The sequence below is a fragment of the Thermobia domestica genome, chromosome 5 (genome assembly GCF_964235325.1).
Source record: "Thermobia domestica chromosome 5, izTheDome1.hap1.1, whole genome shotgun sequence".
NCBI lineage: Eukaryota > Metazoa > Arthropoda > Insecta > Zygentoma > Lepismatidae > Thermobia > Thermobia domestica.
In genome coordinates this window covers 70,793,063-70,815,841 of record NC_137458.1, presented here as the reverse complement: position 1 = coordinate 70,815,841, position 22,779 = coordinate 70,793,063, and the positions used below count along the sequence as shown (strand labels likewise).

Genomic DNA, 22,779 nt, shown 5'->3' with positions numbered 1-22,779 from the left:
ATCGTTAAAGGCTAATCTCCTAATAAGCTGTCAATATAAGAAAGGTAAAGAGATTCAAGACATTTACTTCAACATTAATAACAAAGAGGTATTCCAATCAACCAATCTAAAAGAATTCGTAAGTGATGCTAAACAAATATTACGAGCAAGAATGGATGAGTTCCAAGCTAGAGGTTCTGGATGGACTCTTACAAATATAAACTACTTAGAGTTAGCTCTTAATAAATATGCACCATATAGAGGATCATCATATATAGAACTACCAAATGAAATCAAAAGAAAACAAGCTGTTATCAATGTAAAGAACAAAGATGAAAAGTGTTTCTTGTATTCAATTGCCTCTGCATTGCATCCTGTTGAAAAAGACCCACAACGACCGCCAAAGTACAAGCATATCGTTATAGACTTAGAAGAAAAATTAAAAGATATTCATTTTCCTGTAAAACTAAGTGATATCCCAAAAATTGAAAGACGAATCAATATATCATTTAACGTTTATACATATAATGATAATGGAAAGTATATAGTGTACGTTTTATATCATGCTAAAAACAAAAAAGACACCCATGTGAATTTATTATATATAAAAGAGCAAAATGAAGACCAAGTTAAAACACACTACTGCTGGATAAAAGACTTGAGTAGGTTAGTTAGCAGTCAAATGACAAAGTGGAGAGCCCGAAAATATTTATGTGATAGATGTTTGTTATATTTCTACTCACAAGGTGCATTAGATAGACATGAGAAAGATTGTTCTAGTCATGAAGCTGTTAAAATAGAAATGCCACCAAAAAATACATACGTTGAATTTAAGAACTACCAATATACGATGAAGATGCCATTTGTGATTTATGCTGATTTCGAATGTCTGCTACATAAGGTTATGGGATGTAAACAATGTTATCCGGAAGATGAATCATATACTAAAAAATATCAGCAGCACAAACCATCTGGGTTCTGTTACTATATTGTAAAAAGTGATGGAAGTAAAACAAATCCTGTTGTGTATAGAGGTAAAGATGCAGCTAAGAAGTTCATAAGAATGTTAAAGAAAGAAGCCAAACAAATTTCGAACATATATAAAGAAAACAACGAATTACCATTAACAAAAAGTCAGAGAAAAGAGTTCAACAAATCCGAATCCTGCTCTTACTGTAAAGTAAAATATACACCAGAAAACCATAAAGTTAAACATCACGATCATATAACAGGAGAGTTTGTAGCTGCATTATGTAACAACTGTAACTTAAAAGTTAAAATGCCTAAGTTCGTACCAGTGATTATACATAACTTATCTGGATATGACTCTCACTTGTTTATAAAAGAGCTAGGATGTAATAAAGAACAAATAGAATTAATACCTAATAACGAGCACGCTACATATCATTCAGGAAAAAAGTTGGAACTATCAAATTAAAATTCGTAGATTCATTTAGATTTATGGCATGTAGTTTAGACAAATTATCATCAAACCTAACGAGAGAACAAATGGTGCACACACAACACTTCTATCCTGATGAAGAACAATTTAAGCTTGTAACAAGAAAAGGTGTTTATCCGTACGATTATGTTAACAATTGGGATAGGTTTAGAGAAAGAAAATTACCACCAAAGGAAGCATTCTACAACAAGCTTAACAACACACATATAAGCGATGAGGATTATAAGCATGCAAAGAAAGTGTGGAAAACATTTAAAATTAAGAATCTCGGACAATACCATGACTTATATCTAAAAACCGATGTGTTGTTATTAGCAGATGTGTTTGAGAACTTTAGAGAAACATGTCTTAAAGCTTATGGTCTCGATCCAGCTTGGTATATGACAGCACCAGGTTTAGCTTGGGATGCAATGTTAAAGATGACAACTATAAAACTAGAGTTATTAACTGATTACGATATGGTATTAATGGTAGAGAAAGGTATAAGAGGTGGGATTAGTCAATGCTCAAAAAGATATGTGAAAGCAAACAATAAGTATATGGAAGATTACAATAAGAATAAAGAAGATTCTTACTTAATGTATCTAGATGCCAATAACTTGTATGGGTGGGCAATGAGTCAATATATGCCGTATAAGGGATTCAGATGGTTAAGTGAAGATGAGATAAGAGAAATAGATTTCACAAATATACCTGATGATTTTGATACTGGTTACATATTAGAAGTTGATCTTGAATATCCTAAAGAATTGCATGACTATCACAAAGACTACCCATTAGCACCTCAAAACATGTGTCCACCTGGTTCAAAACAATCAAAACTCTTAACAACTCTATATGATAAAGAGAAATATGTGATTCACTATCGAAATTTAAAACAGTGTCTATCACTTGGATTAAAACTTAAGAAGATACATCGAGTAATAGAGTTCGAACAATCAGATTGGTTAAAGAAATATATTGATTTAAACACACAGATGAGAACTAGAGCAACAAATGACTTTGAAAAAGACTTCTATAAGCTCATGAACAATTCAGTTTTTGGAAAGACTATGGAAAATATTAGAAAGAGATGTAAACCTATAAAAATAGAATGTGATCCAACAAGAGTAGAAAAACTAATTGCTAAACCAAATTTTAAAGATAGAATTATTTATACTGAGAATCTATGTGCGATCATAATGAATAAAACAAAATTAACTTTCAATAAACCAATATATGTTGGAATGAGTATCTTAGATCTATCGAAATATTTAATGTACGACTTCCATTACAATGTGATGAAACCAAAATACCAAGACAAAATAGAAGTATGTTATACAGATACTGATAGCTATATATATCATATTCAAACAGAAGATGTGTACGAGGACATGAAAAACTACATTGATTACTTCGATACCAGTGACTACCCTAAAGATAACAAATATAAGATACCACAAATCAATAAGAAAATACTTGGTAAGATGAAGGATGAGATTAAAGGCACAATCATAGAAGAGTTTGTGGGTTTAAGAAGTAAGATGTACAGTATAAAAGCACCTCAAATAGATTTAACAGATAAAGACTTTAAAGGTAAGTTCGATAAAGAAAAGTGTTGTAAGAAGGCTAAAGGTGTTAAGAAGAGTGTTGTGTATAAAGAACTGTCATTTAACGAGTATAAGGACTGTTTAATTAGCCAAAAAGAATATTATAAGAAGATGAATTTGATTAGAAGTTATAAGCACGATTTGTACAGTATAGAAGTAAATAAGTTAGCTTTAAGTTGTGTGGATGATAAGAGATGTGTTTTAAAGGATGGGATCAATACCCTACCATGGGGACATTATAAGATAGAAGAGTTTTAGATTTAGATGTAAGATTTTAGATTGTAAGTTTTTATGATTTTAAATGTCATAAAAGCATATTCAATCTCACTTTGGGGTATCCCTCTGTGTTAAAGTGCACAGTGGCGGCTTCATAGTTTTTGTTAGTTAGGGGGTGGGGTGTTCGGCCGCATTTCATCATTCTTTTGTTTTGTATCTGGCAACGCTGGACGATTGATAGTTCTTTACAAGTGTCAACGTGGCGTGTGTGACTGCATAGTGTGTAGTTGCTTATGTATAGCAATTAGTGTATTTAGTTGTGTGTTTACAATATAATAAATAGTATATTGTGCAACAAACTTTGTGTTCAAAATAATACAGTCCACGAACACTAAAGTGGTCCTTACCGACCGGATTTTGTTCCAGTTGTGCATGTACTGTACATGTGCGTGGTTTGCGAACTTTTGGCGCAGTATCTTCATTTTGTAGTGCATTGTCAAAGTGGTGCAGAATTATAACAATGGAAGAGCTCATAGGTAAGAAAACTGTCTTGAAACGTGAAGTGACAAGGTTAATACATAAAGTGAACGAGAATAAAGACAAGCCTAACTTCAGTATTAAGTTATACACTGAACGTGCTAAGCAATTACATGGCGATTGCACAGAGCTCATTACAAAGTTCATTTCTGTGGGTGGTGAAAGTGGGTTTGCAACATATGACGGAGAATTTAATGAAGTGCAAAATAAGTTGGACTCTGTCTTAGAAATTTTGTACAATATGCAGTCACCTAATACTGAACAGGTAAATACATCTAATAAACAGTGCACAGATGTAAAGTTGCCAGACTTAGAACTTCCTACATTTTGTGGTAGAGTGCAAGATTGGCTATCGTTTCGTGACTTATTTGTTGCTGCTGTTCATAATAACAATCGATTAGGAAATGCTCAAAAGTTGCAGTATTTGAAGACAGCTGTATCAGGGGAACCTGCTATACTGTTGCAGTCTATTTCCATATCTGATGATAACTATAAAGTAGCATGGGAGTTACTTAAATTAAGATATGAAGATGTGAGGGAGCTAGCGAATCATATTTTGAGCAAGTTGATTACTCAACCAGCTGTGAAGAATGAGTCATCAGGTGAGTTACGAAGATTGGTTGACAATAGTGTTCAGTGTGTGTGTGAACTTAAATCCTTGGGCCTTCCAGTGGAACATTGGGATGTGATTTTAATTTACCATGTGGGTGAGAAGCTAGATAAGAACACCAGAAAACAATGGGAGCTTTCATTGAAGAAAAACGAACAACCAACTTTCGACCAGCTGAAAGAGTTCATATTACAACGTGCCAAAGCGTTAGCTGCAGTGAGTGCAAGGTCACCAGCAGACACGTCTGCTTTAAAAACAAACAAAAAGAGCAACACGTTAGTGCATCATTCAAGTCCAATTGTGTCATGTATCATGTGTAAAAATAACCACAAGCTATACAAGTGTCAAAAGTTCATAAATATGTCAGTGAATGATAGGCATAGTTTTGTGAAAAAGAATTCGCTTTGTTTCAATTGTTTGACCTTAAATTGTTCCGTAAATAAGTGTAATGTGAAGCAGGGTTGCCACACTTGCAACAAAAAACATCATACTTTATTGCATTTTGAAAAGAAGGATAAAGTAGATCAAGTGAATTGTTCTCATTCTATAAATCAAAAACTAATTCCTCAGGTGTTGTTGTCCACCGCTGTCATAAATATCAAAGATAATGCAAATAAGTTGATACAATTTCGTGCACTTGTCGACTGTGGCAGTGAATTATCGTTTGTAACTGAACGTTGCGTCCAGAAATTACGCATAAACAAAGAGAAAATAAACATGAGCATATCAGGTGTTACTGGTTCTAACGTTGGAAATTCTCATGCAATAGTTGATTTGTGTTTTCAGTCATTGTACAGTGATAATAATATTCATACTGAAGCAATAGTAGTCCCAAGAATCACAAGTAACTTACCCAGAGTAACTATTCAAAATATAGGTAATTGGGAAATTGTAAAACAAGTAAACTTAGCAGATCCACAGTTTAATAAAAGCGGCCCTATTGATGTGCTGTTAGGTGCTGATGTTTTCCCATTATTGTTGCTCAGTGGGAGACACGTAGGTACGAATGGAGCTCCGTCTGCCATTGAAACGGTGTTAGGTTGGGTATTGTGTGGTCAGATTAACTTAACGAATAACACATCAAGTGTTCAGTCATATTTTGTTTCTGTTGATCTCAATAAAACATTGCAAAGATTCTGGGAAGTAGAAGAGTTGCCAACTGTACAACATTTATCCGTTGAAGAGCAAACATGTGAGCAGTATTTTGCTGAAACTTACAAACGTGATGTTGATGGCAAATATATTGTAAAATTGCCTTTTAAAGAAAATGTTGAGCCTCTAGGGGTATCACGGGACACAGCAGTAAAGCGATTATGCCAGATGGAACGTAAGTTACAGAAAGATCCTGATTTATGTAAACAATATTGTGATTTCATGAAGGAGTACTTAGACTTAGGTCACATGGAAAAAATTCCTGATGTAGAACTTGATAAGCTTGTATCTGAATCTTATTATCTGCCGCATCATTGTGTCTTAAATGAAAGTAGTTCTACCACTAAATTGCGGGTTGTATTTGATGGTAGTGCTAAAACTAGCAGTGGAGTATCTCTCAATGACAACTTAATGGTAGGTCCAAAATTACAAGATGATATTATCCCATTAATATTAAGGTTCAGAACTCATCCAATTGCATTGTGTGCTGATATAGCAAAAATGTACAGACAAGTTCAGGTAGATCAAACTGATTCTGATTACCAGAGAATAGTGTGGAGAGAAACAGTTGACCAACCTATTAGTGATTTTAGATTGTTAACTGTTACTTATGGAACCAGTTCGGCTCCATATCTCGCTGTAAAGTGTTTGCAACAGTTAGCTGTAGATGAAGGTTATTGTTATCCCAGAGCTGCAGAATTAGTCATGAATGATTTCTTTGTTGATAATTTAGTTTCAGGTGCAGCTGATAGTAGTGAGGCAATGGTATTGTACTCAGAATTAACAGCATTATTACACAAAGGTGGTTTCGAATTAAGAAAATGGTCTACTAACGACATGAATGTGCTAAATAGTATACCTTCTCACTTAAGAGAAACTCAGTCGTTAATTTGTTTTAATGAAGATGAGAATGTAAAAGCTTTAGGTATACAGTGGAATCCATCAAGTGATTTATTTTCATTTTCTATTGTTGTTCCCACTTCTAAGTCAGTAATGACAAAACGAATGTTACTAGCTGATATTGCAAAATTGTATGATCCGCTTGGTTGGTTATCTCCAGTATCCATTGTTGCAAAATTGTTGCTACAATCATTATGGAAATTAAAAATTGAATGGGATGACGTACTTCCAAATGATATTGCTCGCTCGTGGGAAGCATATTGTCAAGAATTGCCATTGTTGAGACAGATTAAGATCAAAAGGTGTATTTCTTCTGAAAACATTGTGAAATATGATCTAATTGGGTTCTCAGATGCTAGTGAAAAGGCGTATGCTGCAGTAGCATATGTACGTTGAATAGATACATCTGGAAATGTGCAAGTATACCTGATTGCTGCAAAGACCAAAGTTGCCCCTATAAAACAAATATCAATACCTAGGTTAGAATTGTGTGCTGCAGTATTGTTATGTAGGTTAGTCAATACGGTCATTAAGGCAATGTTAATCAAGTTTGAACAGGTTGTCTGTTACACAGATTCTACTATTGTGTTAGCATGGCTTTCTTCATGTCCGAGTAAATGGAAAACATTTGTGGCTAACCGGGTATCTGAGATCCAACAATCAATTTTTATTAAATGGGCGCACACATCGAGCAAAGACAACCCAGCTGATTGTAGTTCTCGTGGTTTGAATCCGTCACAATTAGAGTCTTATTCACTATGGTGGAATGGGCCAAAGTGGTTGATGGAATCAGAGTTACCTATTGTAAATATTAATTGCAAAAATCTAGATTCTGTTCAATGTGAGCAAAAGTCTTCAACTGTTAACATGCACATTAAGGTTGACTGTACAATAGTAGATAAATTTTCATCATTATCGAAGTTAGTTCGTGTTACTGCTTGGTGTAAAAGATTTATTAGGAATAGTAAAAGTAAACAGGCGTTAAGATGTAGTGGACCATTAACTACCAAGGAGTTGTCAAATGCATTAATACATTGGATAAAACAAGCTCAAGAATCAGAATATCCACTTGAGATAAAATACTTACGTATGAAAAAACATTTACCTTATAATAGCAAACTATTGTGTTTAAATCCATTTCTTGATGAAAATGATGTCATGAGAGTTGGAGGTCGCTTGCAAAATGCTAGTGTAACATATGATTTCAAATATCCTATCTTACTTCCAAAACATGCTAGAATTACAGAACTTCTTGTAAAATCTGAACATATAAAGCATCTTCATGCAGGTTCACAGTTACTTTTATCTGTTTTGCAACAAAAGTTTTGGATTATTGGTGGTCGTGACTTTGTAAGGAAGATTGTAAAAAGTTGTGTAACATGTCACAAACAGTCAAGTGTAACAGCCTCTCAATTAATGGGTCAACTTCCTGTTGGTAGAGTAACACCAACTCGTCCATTTTTGCATTGCGGTTTAGATTATGCAGGTCCACTAATGTTAAAAAATATGAAAAGTCGAAATTCAAAATTGTTCAAAGGTTATGTAGCACTCTTCATTTGTTTCAGTGACAAAGCAATCCATTTAGAATTGGTAAGTGATGCTGCAACAGAGTCATTTATTGCAGCTTTGAAACGTTTTATAGCTAGAAGAGGAAAACCTACTGATATTTACAGTGATTGTGGTTCAAATTTCATAGGTGCAAACAGAGAATTAAAATCCTTACTGAAACTTGTAACGAATGGTGATTCTAAAGAGTCTGTATGTAATTACCTTAGTATGCAATCTATAAATTGGCATTTTAATCCACCATCCTCACCTCACTTTGGAGGCATATGGGAAGCTGGTGTAAAGTCTGTCAAGTACCACTTGAGACGTGTAGTTGGTAACACTGTACTTACATTTGAAGAAATGTATACAGTTTTGTGTCAGATTGAAGCCTGTTTAAATTCTAGACCATTAACTGCTCTATCTTCTGATCCTAATGACTATCAGGTATTAACTCCTAGTCATTTTTTAATTCATGATGCATTAGTAGCAATACCTGAACCAAATTTATGTGAATTAAAAATCAATCATTTGTCACGCTGGCAATTAACTCAAAGATTGGTCCAACATTTTTGGAACCGTTGGCAAACAGAATATTTGTCTCGGCTGCAACAAAGGCCAAAATGGTGGTGTAAACATGCTAATATCAAAGTCAATGATTTAGTATTAGTGAAGGAAGATAAGACATCTCCTCAGCATTGGAATTTAGCAAGAGTAGTTGCTGTTCATCCTGGTGTAGATAATATTGTTAGAACTGTTACTATTAAAACTAGCAAAGGTGTCTTCAAACGACCAATTGTAAAAATTTCTCCTCTTCCATTTAATGAAGAATAAATAATATGTAGAATGTGTATTGTAGAGTAATGTGTAGAATTATATGTAGTGTTGAAATGATATTTCAAGGTGGGCGGTATGTTCGGCCGCATTTCATCATTCTTTTGTTTTGTATCTGGCAACGCTGGACGATTGATAGGTCTTTACAAGTGTCAACGTGGCGTGTGTGACTGCATAGTGTGTAGTTGCTTATGTATAGCAATTAGTGTATTTAGTTGTGTGTTTACAATATAATAAATAGTATATTGTGCAACAAACTTTGTGTTCAAAATAATACAGTCCACGAACATGGGAGGAAAAGTGCGCTCGTAGTTAGGTTAACAAGCTACTCTTAACTTTCAATAGGACGATTAAAAACAGAATCGGAACATTTTAAAATAACACTGCTTCTACCTTTGTGAAATTAACACTAATTCAATTGTATACTTCTCAATCATGCAAATATTTGTTTGATTTTGTGAAGTATTTGTTTAGTCAACAACAAATGCTCATATTTGTTTGATTTTGTGTTTAGTCAACTATTCATTGTTCTATTTCGTCTCACTCCTCCGTCCTTTGCACACATGGATCAAAATACGTATTTTGGGCAACGTTGCTAGGTGTAGAAATTCGTAATTGCTATAAAAGTAGAACTGAAGTTGTCTAGTGACTACTACAACCACTTGTCAGCAACGTAAAGACAGATAAGAGCGATACAGCTATAAATGTGCTGTCCTTGTTAAGAAATAAAAGTTTTTTGCCATTCTTAATGTTACTGGACATAGTTGAAGAGGTCATCCAACTATAAAGGTAATTCACTCTCTTTTTTCCAGTTGTTTATGTATGATTAAAAAAAACTAGATGCTTCAATACTGTTTTTTGCTCAAAAGCAGAAGTTTTACTTTTATTACAACACCACTACAATACTTCTTAAAAACTTCAAGTTTCAAATATAAGGAGGGTGTTCAACCATGAAACCTATGACAACAGCCGCATCTGTAATGATCGTGTGGATGTGGCCTTGAAAAACAGAAGATTTTACATCATAAACCAAAACGGAACATTGTCGTGAATCAAAACCAAAACTGTCTGACAAAATTCGAGTATGGGTGGCAACTCTAGGTCTGTTTTTGTATTTTTCTCGTATATATATATATATATATATATATATATATAAGTTGAAATCTCGTATCTCATAAACGTGCTCATTTTTCATGTGTTCGTTTATGAATCGCTGCAGCAGCTGTTCTCTAATTTTGCAGAAAAATTATTACGTCTTTGTAACAATGATTCTTCCTCGTTCTTCTTGTTCTCATCCTCCTCTCTGTTTCTTTGTTTCTTTTCGGTCAATATATTCTTGATGAACATTGTAAATAATTTTATGATATTTTACTGTTTCTACTACTACTGCTGCTGCTACCAAGACAGAAATGGCGTGCAATATAAAATTACATCCCAAAAACGTGCATTTGACAGGATAGGAAAAAAACAAAAGAAAAAAATAAAACGTAATCATTTAAGATATTTACAGGGTCATTTTGTTAGACAGCAGTATGGTGGATTGTTATTACGGTACAGAATAGAAAAAAAACATATATAGTTTAGAAATAATAGGATAATATCATATCAGAATGCATATATTGCACATACAATGAAGAGAAAACCATTTCTGAGGTTAAGTATAGATAACAAGAGTATTTAATTTTACTATTCATTTAGAACTACAGCATAATAAAATTTCAATTGCTACAGTAATTAGTATCGTAATGAATGCTACAGCAACATAATATTTGAAAATATTCTTTTTTAATTACTTTTCCTTAACTACATTTTCTGGCTTTAACTTGATTTGAAATTTGTATTTTTGTAATATGTTTATTATAATTGTAATTGTTGAAGGTAACACAAATTGAACTATGGATTAAACTTTATTTATATAAATGAAAATTTTGTATTACTCGAAGCATGAGTTTAAAATTTAAGACAGTAGTAATGCCATTTCAAGACAGCTGCCGTGGTGCGTATGGAAGGTCTAACTACTAACAGAGCAGCCCGGATTTAATGAACAATAGAGTGGGATTTATTCTCTGGATAGTGAGCTCCTTCGTGAGTCGCACGGTCTTTTGACGCGGAGGATTCGAGTTCAATCAGCGGGAGTTCATGCTGTAATGATGGGATTCCACGTTAATTTTTAAGTCCACGTCTCATATAGCCTCGCTGCTGCAAGGAATGGTAAATTACAATGTAAATTCACCGAATCGCTTGAAATGGGTTACTGGCGAAACGTAGGGAAGACAGTCGGTCGGAGCGTGCTGATCAAATCATCTTAAGTATGTACTGAGGTCATGTACCTATGTGCCGAAGTGTGAACCTTAACTTCATCGTCATTGCCGATCCCACATTGTGGTTGTATCTTTATCTAATTGCATTTCCAGGACTTGCTTCGTATTCTATCGCGTTCCTAAGTCTAGTTAATTTTTGTTTTTAGCATCCATACATCGCGATATGGAAGACCCAGTTGGAATATCGAGATAGAAAATTTTGATAGACGCTTTTCTAATAATTTTTCAACCCTATCAGATGACTTCTGGAACTGTTTCTTTGAACACAGTAAAACCTTTGACTGTTTTCTTTCAAAGTTCCGTTCTACTTCATGTTGTTAATGTTAACAATATTAAATGACTTGATAGTTGAAAATAATATTTCCTTGCTTATATAATTTCTTCTAAACTTACATTTTACAAAATAACTTGGTTTTTACGTGTATGAATGTTCATATTTTTGATACCTTCTCGCTTAATTATAATACATAAACATCAAAAGTTTGAAAAAATAATCATCAAAGAAAACTTTCATTATGGATTACGCGGATTGTTTTTACAAGATAACAGATTACTGCTAAAAGGAGTTTATGGTATTTAATTTTATGACAATCTGCCCACTCTGCGGTCAAAGGTTTTCGAGCGATTATTCCGGATTTGAGCGAGCGATTATTTTGTCACGAGAACTTTACCTCCGTGTGTCAGGGATACTCCTGTCTAAAGCATAAAATTTAACGATAATTGGATTTGAAATCTGAAAGATACTCCTGATAATATATATAATTATACTTCAGAAAATTGACATACAAAATGACAATTTGTAATAGATATTGCATAGTACCAACAGCAGTGTGGATGTTGAGGCAACTTTTTAGTTTTGTTTGAAAGATATAGATGTACACAATCAATGCAGCGACATAAATTAGTGTAACGAACTTCACAAATAAAAAAAGAAAGGAAGAAAAGAAAAGAAAAGAAAAGGAAAAAACGAGGTAAGATTTGGACTTCTTGCTGGTCATATTCATGAGGTCTATTTTGTCAAAATCAACGTCCAGAAAACTTCTAGTCTAACCACTCACGAACAGTTACTGCAAAATGGGGTGGTCCACCACCTTGCATGAAAATGAGGTCATCAATATTTTTCCCATTCTGATAATGAGGCCACACAAAACCTTAAAGCATCTGGAAGTAATGGTCGACATTCACGGTATCACGCACGAGATATGTACAGTCTTACCGCAGTCATTCTGCTCCACATGGTAGTTTTGGAATGAGTCTGCATCTTCTAAATAGTCGTTGAAAATCGTATCACGTGACTATTGAACTAGATGAAACAGGTAAAGTCAAATATTGAATATTTTGTTTATATTATGCTACATTTTTCAACCTGAAATCAGTAATATTATAATTTTTATACTGTACTAAAATTACCTAGTCATCTAGTTATTTTCACTCCCCGGTATGTCTTTCAAACAAAACTAAAATTATATCTAAACTTACACACTTTTTTTTATACTATGTAATATCTATTACAAATACAAACTGCCAATCTGTGTATTCCGACCAGATTACCCTGATAATTATAATCAGATACATCGTCTGAAGTATTTCTTAGATCCCGATTCAACAGTCTCCAAATTTTATGCTTTAGACAAGATTACTTTTGACGAACGGCGGCAAAGCTCTCGTGCCAAAATAATAAGTCCACAGTAGATCCTGACTCAAGTACGGAGTGTTGGAGAACTTTTAAGATGTGGTGTACATGTAGTATAAATATTTCAAACACTTGCAATGTTTCAATACGGATGGCCAGCAGAACAGTAGAAGAAATTAGTATTATATTTGAAAAACTATTTTGTAATTGGTGAAGATTTAAGGTATGATGACTGATCATTAAGAAAGGTTTACTTCATATCATATGTCCGAAAAATTCTACACCTAAGGGAAGCAAGTACTATCAATTTCTTTTAATTGATAGTTGGACATATACAATATGAAGACTGATATAACAACTCAACTTTATTTGTTGTATTACAATTTCAATACTTGTTATCTACAACATAATTCTCATTTACACTTACATCAATACAGTCTTGATTTCCAGTGGTTGAAGGCAATGAGCAGGTCAGTGGTTGTTAGTTACTCTAAGACATGTTCTGCTTCCTTCATCACTTCATTTAATGGCCAATGTGCTTCATGTTCCTTTAAGTACAAATTTGAACTTATCCGTAATAGATACTGGTAGATTCACTTTCGTCATAAGTGATGATTAAATTTGTTCTTCTTCCTTTCTGATAAGCTGGGTTCGGCATCAAGTTATTGGAGCACGTCAGCAAAATTTCTGGCACCTTTTGTTTGGACGGAAATGTAGACACTATCTTGTCACAAACTTTCTCCTTATACGAATCTCACCCAAAATTATCCACACAGCATTTCTTGCAATGTTTATGACTTCAGCTGTCATTCGGACACTAAATTGGATGTCTCCTAGAAGTATCTGGCAATTTTTCACTACATTTTGCTCGGCTCTTCAAGTGCAAGGTCATCCACATAATTTATCACCTTTGACTTTCTGCCGCCTTCACTGAACTTTTTGTGCTACTTAAACATATGTGCACGACACATACAGTCAGTGTTACGTATGAACCTCAGGAACCAATTTGAACACATCATGTTAATGTTCTGTTCAATTTTATTACACATTTTAAGTTGGCGTATTGATAATTAACATAGAAATAATTGCACTAAACATGACTAACACCCTGTTCACCACCCGTTGAATGGCTGATCCTGTTGATGTTTTGTCCTTTGGAATCAGACACGTCTACAGTCAGCAACGAAGAGCTCTCAACCAGTTGTCACTGCTTTGTCAAAGTGATTGGATTTTTTTTATTATTAAATATATATATATATATATATATATATATATATATATATATATATATATATATATATATATATATATATAGATAGATAGATAGATAGATAGATAGATAGATAGATAGATAGATAGATATAGATATATATATATATATCTTGTAGATGCATGGACTGGTGGCATGTTTTATTTTTAATTTAGCTGTCTCGAAGGTCAAACACCGTGGTCGGGAATGACCTATATTATAAGTGTTTAACTCACTTGATGGTATGGGTACCGGTCAACTACACTAGATTCGGTCCCCGGTAAGGTTAGGAGCCTACGTTGATAGTAGGTTCCGTCCTTCATAGCCACGGGATTGGATAAAGACTTTAAACTCAGAAACCCAAATTTGTATCTGCAGGAAATTTGTTGTAAAGTATTTTTGGTTTCAAAGCATACGAATATGCTATTTACTTCTAGAAATTCAATATAGAGGACGCAGAGCCGGGCCTGAATATAGAGCCGGGAAGGAAGAGGAGGAAGTTATTACTCACAACTTTACGAAGGGATATTTGCTAATATCATCATTGTCATAAGTTTCCTGCTGTCACATCAGTCAATTGAGAAACTACATGTAAGCTATTGTCTTCATGCATTCAGCGATTACTTTTAATGTACGGTGTTTCTGTTTTAACCGTAAATCAAATGTGGTTTTCACTTCACTATTCTTTTTCTTTTGTACTACACTTTCTATCATGTCCAATAGAATTTAGTTTCTTTTAAAACGATGTTCTAATAATTTACTTTCCAATTTTTAATGAGTTTCAATATGCATTGTTCTTTTCTTCCTTAAACATTCCTAGCGCTTCCTCTGATCTAATTTTCTCCTTTCTTTTCCTTACATTACACAACAACCTATCATAAACCTACAACCCTTTCTTCCTCATTTTGTCGTAATGTTCATTTTTCTACTTCTTATAATACAGTGCTCCACATCAACCTCTCAGAAACTGTTCTTTACGAAGTTCTTTGAACTCCGCGAGAGATCTTGAGGGATTACGTTCCCCATATTTATGAAAATGACAAAAAAATTCTTAGCTACTATGAAGGTAAACAAGAAAGTTCTGTCGCTTTTTGCGGAAGTTTGTGTTCAATTAGCTCTCACACCGTCAGCTCAGTGCGAATGCAGATAAGGAGAAGATCAGTTATTGGTGGGAGTATATCCAACACACTAACTGGTTGTTTCAGTTCAATTACACCATGAACTTGGGTAAGGAAAGAGTGAACATGGGACCTCCACAGAGCGTCATAAGGACGTGTATGCTGTACGAGTTCAAACTGGAGTCAAACGCATCTACAGCACGGAGGAAGAAATGCCAGGTCTTTGGTGAGGTGTCGTGACTACGCGGACAGTGCAGCGGTTGTTTAACAAGATTAAGGACGGTGACGAAACACTCGAAGACGCACCACGTGCCGGAAGACCAACACATGTACAAAATAAAGACTTAAGGTAGCAATTGAGACGAACAATGGCCAGATATGTGAGGAATTAAGACTAAAATTCAGTCTGAATAGAGAATCTATTCGGCAGCACCTCCATCAACTTGGAAAGCACTACAAGTTGGGTCGATTGATCCCACATGATTTAACTCCGGGCCAGAAGGCAACACGAGCAGACACCTATGTTTTTTTTTTTTTGGTGTCTCGTCTGAGGAAGGAGGCATTTCTGGACAGGATGTTGATATGTGATGAGAAGCAGGTTCTGTACGAAGCTCCACAGCACCGTCATCATTGATTAACATCCCACGAACCAGTTCCAAAACAGCCGAAACCAACACTGCACCAGAAGAAGGTCCTCCTGTGTGTTTGGTGGAGTGCTCGCGGCATCGTGCATCGGGAACTGCTATCATCTGTTCAGAGCATCAATGCAACTGTGTAATGTCAGTAATTAAGTTATGTTCAAGAAAAAACTCAAACCTCTGTAGCTAGCACTTCTGAATCGCAAAAGAGTTCTCCTGTTACAGGACAACGATAAGCCTATTGTGGCCAGGATAACCTGGGACACTATTCTATGCCTTGGGTGGGAAACATTATTGCATCCGCCATACTCCACGGACATTGCACCGTCCGATTATCACCTGTTTCATTCCTTGGAAAATCGCCTGAGAGGACGCCAGTTCAAATCCCTAGTAGAGGTGCAAAATGCACATGATACCTTCTTCGCTTCACAGCCAACCAAGTTCTACCACGATAGAATCCATGGCCTGGCACAAGATCATCAATGCTGATGGAACTATTTTTGATCTTCCCGGTACGTCTTAGGTGGTATGTCGATGTTCGAAGGTAGTGGGTGAAAAAGCGGCAGAATTTTCTTGGTCACCTTTATAAATTACAGTAAACTAAAATGACTAAATTAAATTGTTGCTTCCATTTAGTGGAAGCAAAAGAGACTAATTCCGTAAAAAAAAAAAAAAAACTAGATGGAAGCAGTAGTAATATATGTACTAGTCACTGGAACTATCTCGATCTTTCTTCCTTGCAAAATGCAAATTTTTCGACGATTCTCGATATCTTTTTTATATTTTATATACCGAGTCGACAGTATTTATTATTCAGTTTTTTCTGTTAAAAATTCGTGACATGTAAAAGATTCTACAAATTATATCTAATTTGATTTATTTATTTATCGCAGGAGTCGTTAGCAGCTAAAATGAAGTGAAAATGGAACTGTGGCTTAAAATGATCTCCCTAAGACCGGAGAGAATGAAACCATTAACCTGTGCTCAGTCAGAGACGGATAACAACAGCTGTAAGCCCACTTTCGAGGAGAATAATGGAAATCCATAAGACTTGAGTTTGGGGTGTGCTGCACACATTCATGCTTGAGATTCTTCGAAGCCAAGTGAAAAGATGCCGAAAAAAAGTAAAAGACGAATGTATAGCGATTTATGTGTGGACATGAGAAAGTATAATATGTGATCTGTAAAGAAATTTGCCCAATGATCCTTACTAAGATTAGACAAAGAACAAGAAAGCCTCGTACTTGGTTAGTCATGACATACTATTGCTGGTAAACCTCAAACACTTGCTGAAGCTCTTACAAAATCACTATTAGTAAAAGTAGTGAAGTGCATGATAGACAAGGAAACTGCGAACTTTATCTCCAGTGTGTTGTTATCAAATAACAATATGCATAATCGAATCCAGGATCTATCAAACAATCTTAAAGATACACAATTTCCCGTATCAGTCTAACGAAGTTTGGGCTACTACTTGATGAATTCACAGGTGTTGCCTGAATTTCAATGTTAATGACGTTTGTGCTTTATGAATTTTCTGGTTATCTTCGTGAATATATCTTGTTCTGCATACTACTTCCATCCTCCACAGACGGTAGTGACTTTTTACCCTTGCTTGGTTCCTTATTTGTCGCGAGATAATTGCATTAATGTATGCACAGATGGTGCAAAGGCTATGGTAAGTCATATTGCTGGCATTGTTGCAAGAATCAAGAAAGGTTAAAAAGATCATAAGTTTTCACTGTGCACCTTTGACACACTCTCCCACATTTAAAAAATCCAATTGGTATTTTATAAAAGACAACGCACAACGCAGTCAAAATCATCAATTTTGTTAAGGCACGACCTTTACACAGTAGGCTGCTTAAAGTACTGTGTGAAGATAAGGGAAGTATACATAAGTGATTTTTATTACACACAGAAGTACGAAGGTTGTCACGAAGTAAAGCGTTGCTCCATTGACTTCAAATCACAGTTTCTGCTCTTTTGAGTAATCTAAACTGTTTGCTAGTAGTTTATTCGAATGATGAGAAATGGTCGTGAAAAGTATGTTACTTGGAAAAAACTTGCGGATGAAAATCTTGACAGGCCAAAATTTCGTTAAAATTAAACCACCATTCGCCCTTTCATCGCACTCGAGATGGCACTCAAACAAAAGTTTAAGTTCTCTTTCCCTCTGTCTTTTGTAGTGATTGAGAGTGCTAGAGACTATTTTGGGAACTTCAGCAATTACAATTTATATTACAACAGATTTTTCATTGTAATCATTCATTAATAAGCATTTTCCAAACTGTTTTCTAACAGCATAGAGAGGTTCACGCTAACAGGAAGTTTGAGAATCACTGATCAAGACAAGGTATGTTTACTTTGATAATTGACTAAAGTTCATTCAACGAACCTTCTGATCCTGATGTAAACATTGCAGAATGGTATTACTCCATCAGTAATCGGATGATTGGCTATCGGTCTGCGCTTCTTTCAAGACGTGCTTATAGCTAGCCAATGTTTTATATACCCCGCACGCGGCGATATTGTAAACTGTAATTCGCGCGTAAGATGGGTCAAAGACACTTTCTGCGCATGCGTATTCTCTTTTGTTGCATTAATTCAATTTACTTCTTAGATACAGTGTTGTTTCTGTTATTTAATTGTAAGGAAATTGTACTTCTGGTAATGGCCGTTATAAGCAACAGAAACATTGAAAAGCAGCTTACTTACCAATGGACTATTTCCCTCTGCCACATGGATGTTTCAAGGCTCTTTAACCATAAAATGAAACAATCACCCCGTATTTGTTTACACGAGGTACTGTACGTTCCTTGGATAAACTATAGAATAGAGTTCCCCAAGTTCAATTCTCTGCAATAATACTCTTAATGCTTAATATCCATGACCTTTTTAAAAACTGAAACAAGTATTACTTGGCAAATTAAAAAAGTGTTTTAAACATTTAAAGAAAATTATGTTGTATTCAAAGTCAGTAACTGGTCAAAATTTCTCCTTTCGTTATATCTAAGAAATTCAGAAGTACAAAAATGTAATACCAATACAATAGTTGGAGAATTGTATGAATTGCATAATATTTCAGTAGGCAGACTAACAATAATAATTATAAAGTAAGGGAAATGAAAAGAAAGTGTCATTGAAAAATGAAATGCATTAATGTGCGTGTTATAAAAGGGGAGAGGGAAGTCAGTAGGTAAGGAACAACAATAGACACTGTCAAGATTGTTATCACCACAAATTAACATCACTTGCAACGTTCAGTTAATTCCTTCTTAGTTGACAATCAGATTGCTGTTAGTTGTGACTATTGATTGGTGCACAAAATGGATTATTAATGGCTTTTACTTGTATGCGAGTATTATGGGGGAGCTTTCCAATTTCCTTTGCATAATGGTGGATGACACTCGTGCGAGCCACCTACAGGTGTCAATGGACCTACCCCTGGCTGACTGCTTGCGACAGGCACCAACTAACTGTAAGAACAAACAATCACACAAAAAACGAATAAAATAAAAGTGACATGAATGACAGGGTCCAGCGAGAAGAAATAAAATTGCTTGTTCCTTTTCTGAAAGGAATCATTGGGAGTCTGCAGGTTTTCTTTTCTCAGTCTTTCTAGCTATTCGTTTGTTTAAAATGATTTACGCTATTTGCTTTCTTTTTTTTGTACGAAATCTTATTTTCCTCTACAAAGTCGATATCGCATTATCTTGTTGCTTGATTTATATCTTAAAGATTTTATCTGTAGATCAATACTTTTTAACTCTTTCCTTAAGAGGCCTAATCACTGCGAAATTTAAATACCGCTAATTTTACAGTAATTATATGATGTCCTCAAATAGATAAAAGATAATCGAAATGTGGAACAATAGCTCGCTAGACAATATTTATTTTACATGAGATACCGTTATCGCGAGTCACCTAGTAGCTTTCCATTTGCAGCCATTTATAAGCTCGAAAATAAATGACGATTTTCTAAATAGCTGGAAATCGAAAGCAGATAAGTGAGTCGTGATAACGGTATCTCATGTAAAATAAATATTGTCTAGCGAGCTCTTGTTCCGCTTTTCGATTATCTTTTATATATTTGAAGATATCACATAATTACTGTAAAATTAGCGGTATTTTAATTTCGCCGTGATGGGCCTCTTATGGCAACACACTATTAAAACACACAAATTTACATGACACTTATTCAATGATATTTATCATAATGCATAGATTGTATTCTAAGAAAGGTGGTTTATTTTAAAGCAATATTATTTTTCATACAGGAATTCCCAAGTACAATACCATAAATGGCTTTTTCGTAGATTCAAAAGTTTACACATTCACAATAACATTGAAGAGTTATATTTTTATGTGACAACTCAATGTCTCACATTGATTTGGTGAGGGTTACAATCTGACACTCTGGCGGTTCTTTAAGGTGTTAAGACTAGAAACAATTATGTGTAATACAGGTTTATTGATTACCAGTCTGTTTCAAAGCAGCATACTCACACATACAGGGTGGCCCAAAAGTAGGTACACACCCTTACATTCATCTAGTAAACATCGGTTTATTTGCTTCGGCTCTTCCAAGCTTAAGATGTAAGTAAAACACATTAAGAATAAATAATAAAGAAACTAAGTGTGTCTGATGGATAGCAATAAGAAATGCAATGAGCTGATCGGTACGGTACTGTATACCTACTTTTGGGCTACACTGTGTACCTCTATATACCGGATGTGTCAAAAATGTTTACACACTTTGAATTGTCATAGAAAATTTATTTTACAACCTACAAGGTTAAATTTCTGGGAAAGTAATGCTCTGTTTCCTCAACAGGAGCCAGCAGGATCGTTGGTTCCGCTATATAGGGTGGCCCAAAAGTAGGTATACACTCTGCATTGAACAAGTATAACATTCTAGTTTATGGGTTTGTTTAGCAGCTCTTCCGAGCTTAAGATGTAGGTAAAAACACATTAAGTATAAATAATAAAGAAACATGGATAACAATAAGAAATATTATAGAATGCAATTAGCTGATCAGCATGGTACTGTATATCTACAACTCAGTTAGTAGCAAGAGGATAACATCAACAGTAGACGGACATTTGATCTTCAAAGAGTGGAAGCAGGTACTGGGAATTTGAAAATGTTGCTGCGGTTCAGAGACAGCATGAGACAGTATGAGTATGAACAGATTCATCTTCAAGCGTAATAATTATAGGTCTACGAGAGAAACTCGAGGTACATTGAACAGTATGCGATGTGCAGATAGAAGATCAGGATGACCTAGCACCGCTACGTTCTCGGTTGCGGTGCTGTAACGTTTTATGTTAATATACATACGTCTAGCTTCACAACCCTACTTTGATGAAGAATAATTCTAATTCTACGTTCTCAAATAAAAGAATTTCTTATTTTATTCACGTTCGCAAGGAATAATGTCCATAAATATGTATGATACTTTGTTAACCACTTGATCTGGCTAATTATGAGTGATTTGCTGTTTATGTGGAAGGGCAAACCAATTAGCGAGAAAAATTAACTCAAATCTTGTGAATAATTGATGGATTAATATAAAGAGCATCTTGTACGTATAATGCTTTTTTTTTTTTAAGGAAAGTACGTACTATGTAAAACCATATTATTCGACGTCTATTCAGAATGTGATTGAACTAAATTTATCACAAAAAATTAGGATGCTAATGAAGTTTTAAAATGAAAAAAATAAAGTAAATAATACAGAAAATTCTTTTGAACAAATCAAAGTTGAAAAATGGATTTTTTAATTGTAAATTTAAACTGAAATATTTTAGTTTTACGTTCTTCTATGCGTTTAGACTGAAGGAAACTACGAAAATTAGTGATAATAAAATAAATTGATGCATGAAAATGTAAACCAAGAGAAAACCCAAGGACATGAAGTTATTGTGGTTTTTGTGGATCTGAAAAGAAAAGAAATTGAATGTGATTGCAAAGGAATCTGAATGATATGTGGATTACTATTATTTTAGAGGGTGACGTAGTTCTCGGTCAGCTGAAAATAAACATAATTAAATTGAATCGTATTTTCTATATGTGATATAGAAGTAAGGTTTGCTTCACTCTGAAAATTTTGGTATATTTAGATTGTATTATACTTTCAGTAATTCTGAACCAAGATTATATGCCACTACTTTCCTATACGGCATTCCTTCACATTTGGCTTTTATATATTATTATTATTATTATTATTATTATTATTATTATTATTATTATTATTATTATTATTATTATTATTATTATTATTATTATTATTATTATTATTATTATTGTAAATGTTGATAATAGTAAGAGCAATAGTAGTTTGAGAAACAGAAAGAAAAGGAATTCACCCCTGTTATTAATATTACTAATATTTTCGTAATATTAGTTTTGATTGTTTCCTTTCATGTTTCTATCTGAAAAAGGAATTTGCAAATATTACTGCTAGTGTTTCCAGGTATGATATTTAATTACTTCCTCTAGGGACGATTCTATTTTTTTTTTTTGACTAATTTATAATTGTAGGTTCTGTATTTGATTTCATAGCTCCTAACGTATATTTTACCAATCAAGGAAATTGCTATTTCTCTGAATTTGACAACCGTAGCTAAGGTTAGAAGTTAAAGATATCCATTGAAATAGGGAGTATTTGATGTGTCAGTATTTTCTGACAATTTGAAATCAAATAAATTAATGAGTAGGAGATTAGTAACTGCAAATGCCAGCACTCGCAATGATTAAATTTTAATGAAAATATGTTACTGAATTTAGGACATTAGAGTCCCATTATGACTGTATGATTAGCGATACGTCTTCAGTGCGGAAGTGCTAGGTTTGATGTTGCAGGTCATGTGCTTTCGATTTCACGTTTCAGCTCTTGGTCCACATTTTACATACTGTAGTCTTAATACTGAGAAAAAGTGTTAAACTTCAAAACAACCAACTAAAGCGAGAACATTGTGACACTGCAGAGA

General features: G+C 34.3%; 2 protein-coding genes across 2 annotated transcripts; both read left to right on the top strand.

The window, feature by feature from the left end:
* Positions 1-3,766: 3,766 nt before the first annotated feature.
* Positions 3,767-6,841, top strand: LOC145685131 (uncharacterized). The gene has a single exon (XM_081757479.1). It carries the CDS (start codon positions 3,767-3,769, stop codon positions 6,839-6,841), a length of 3,075 nt encoding a protein of 1,024 aa, XP_081613605.1.
* A 141-nt stretch (positions 6,842-6,982) lies between these two features.
* Positions 6,983-16,703, top strand: LOC145685129 (uncharacterized). The gene is made up of 2 exons (XM_081757478.1): positions 6,983-8,788; positions 16,677-16,703. Exons 1-2 carry the CDS (start codon positions 6,983-6,985, stop codon positions 16,701-16,703), a joined length of 1,833 nt encoding a protein of 610 aa, XP_081613604.1.
* Positions 16,704-22,779: the final 6,076 nt, after the last annotated feature.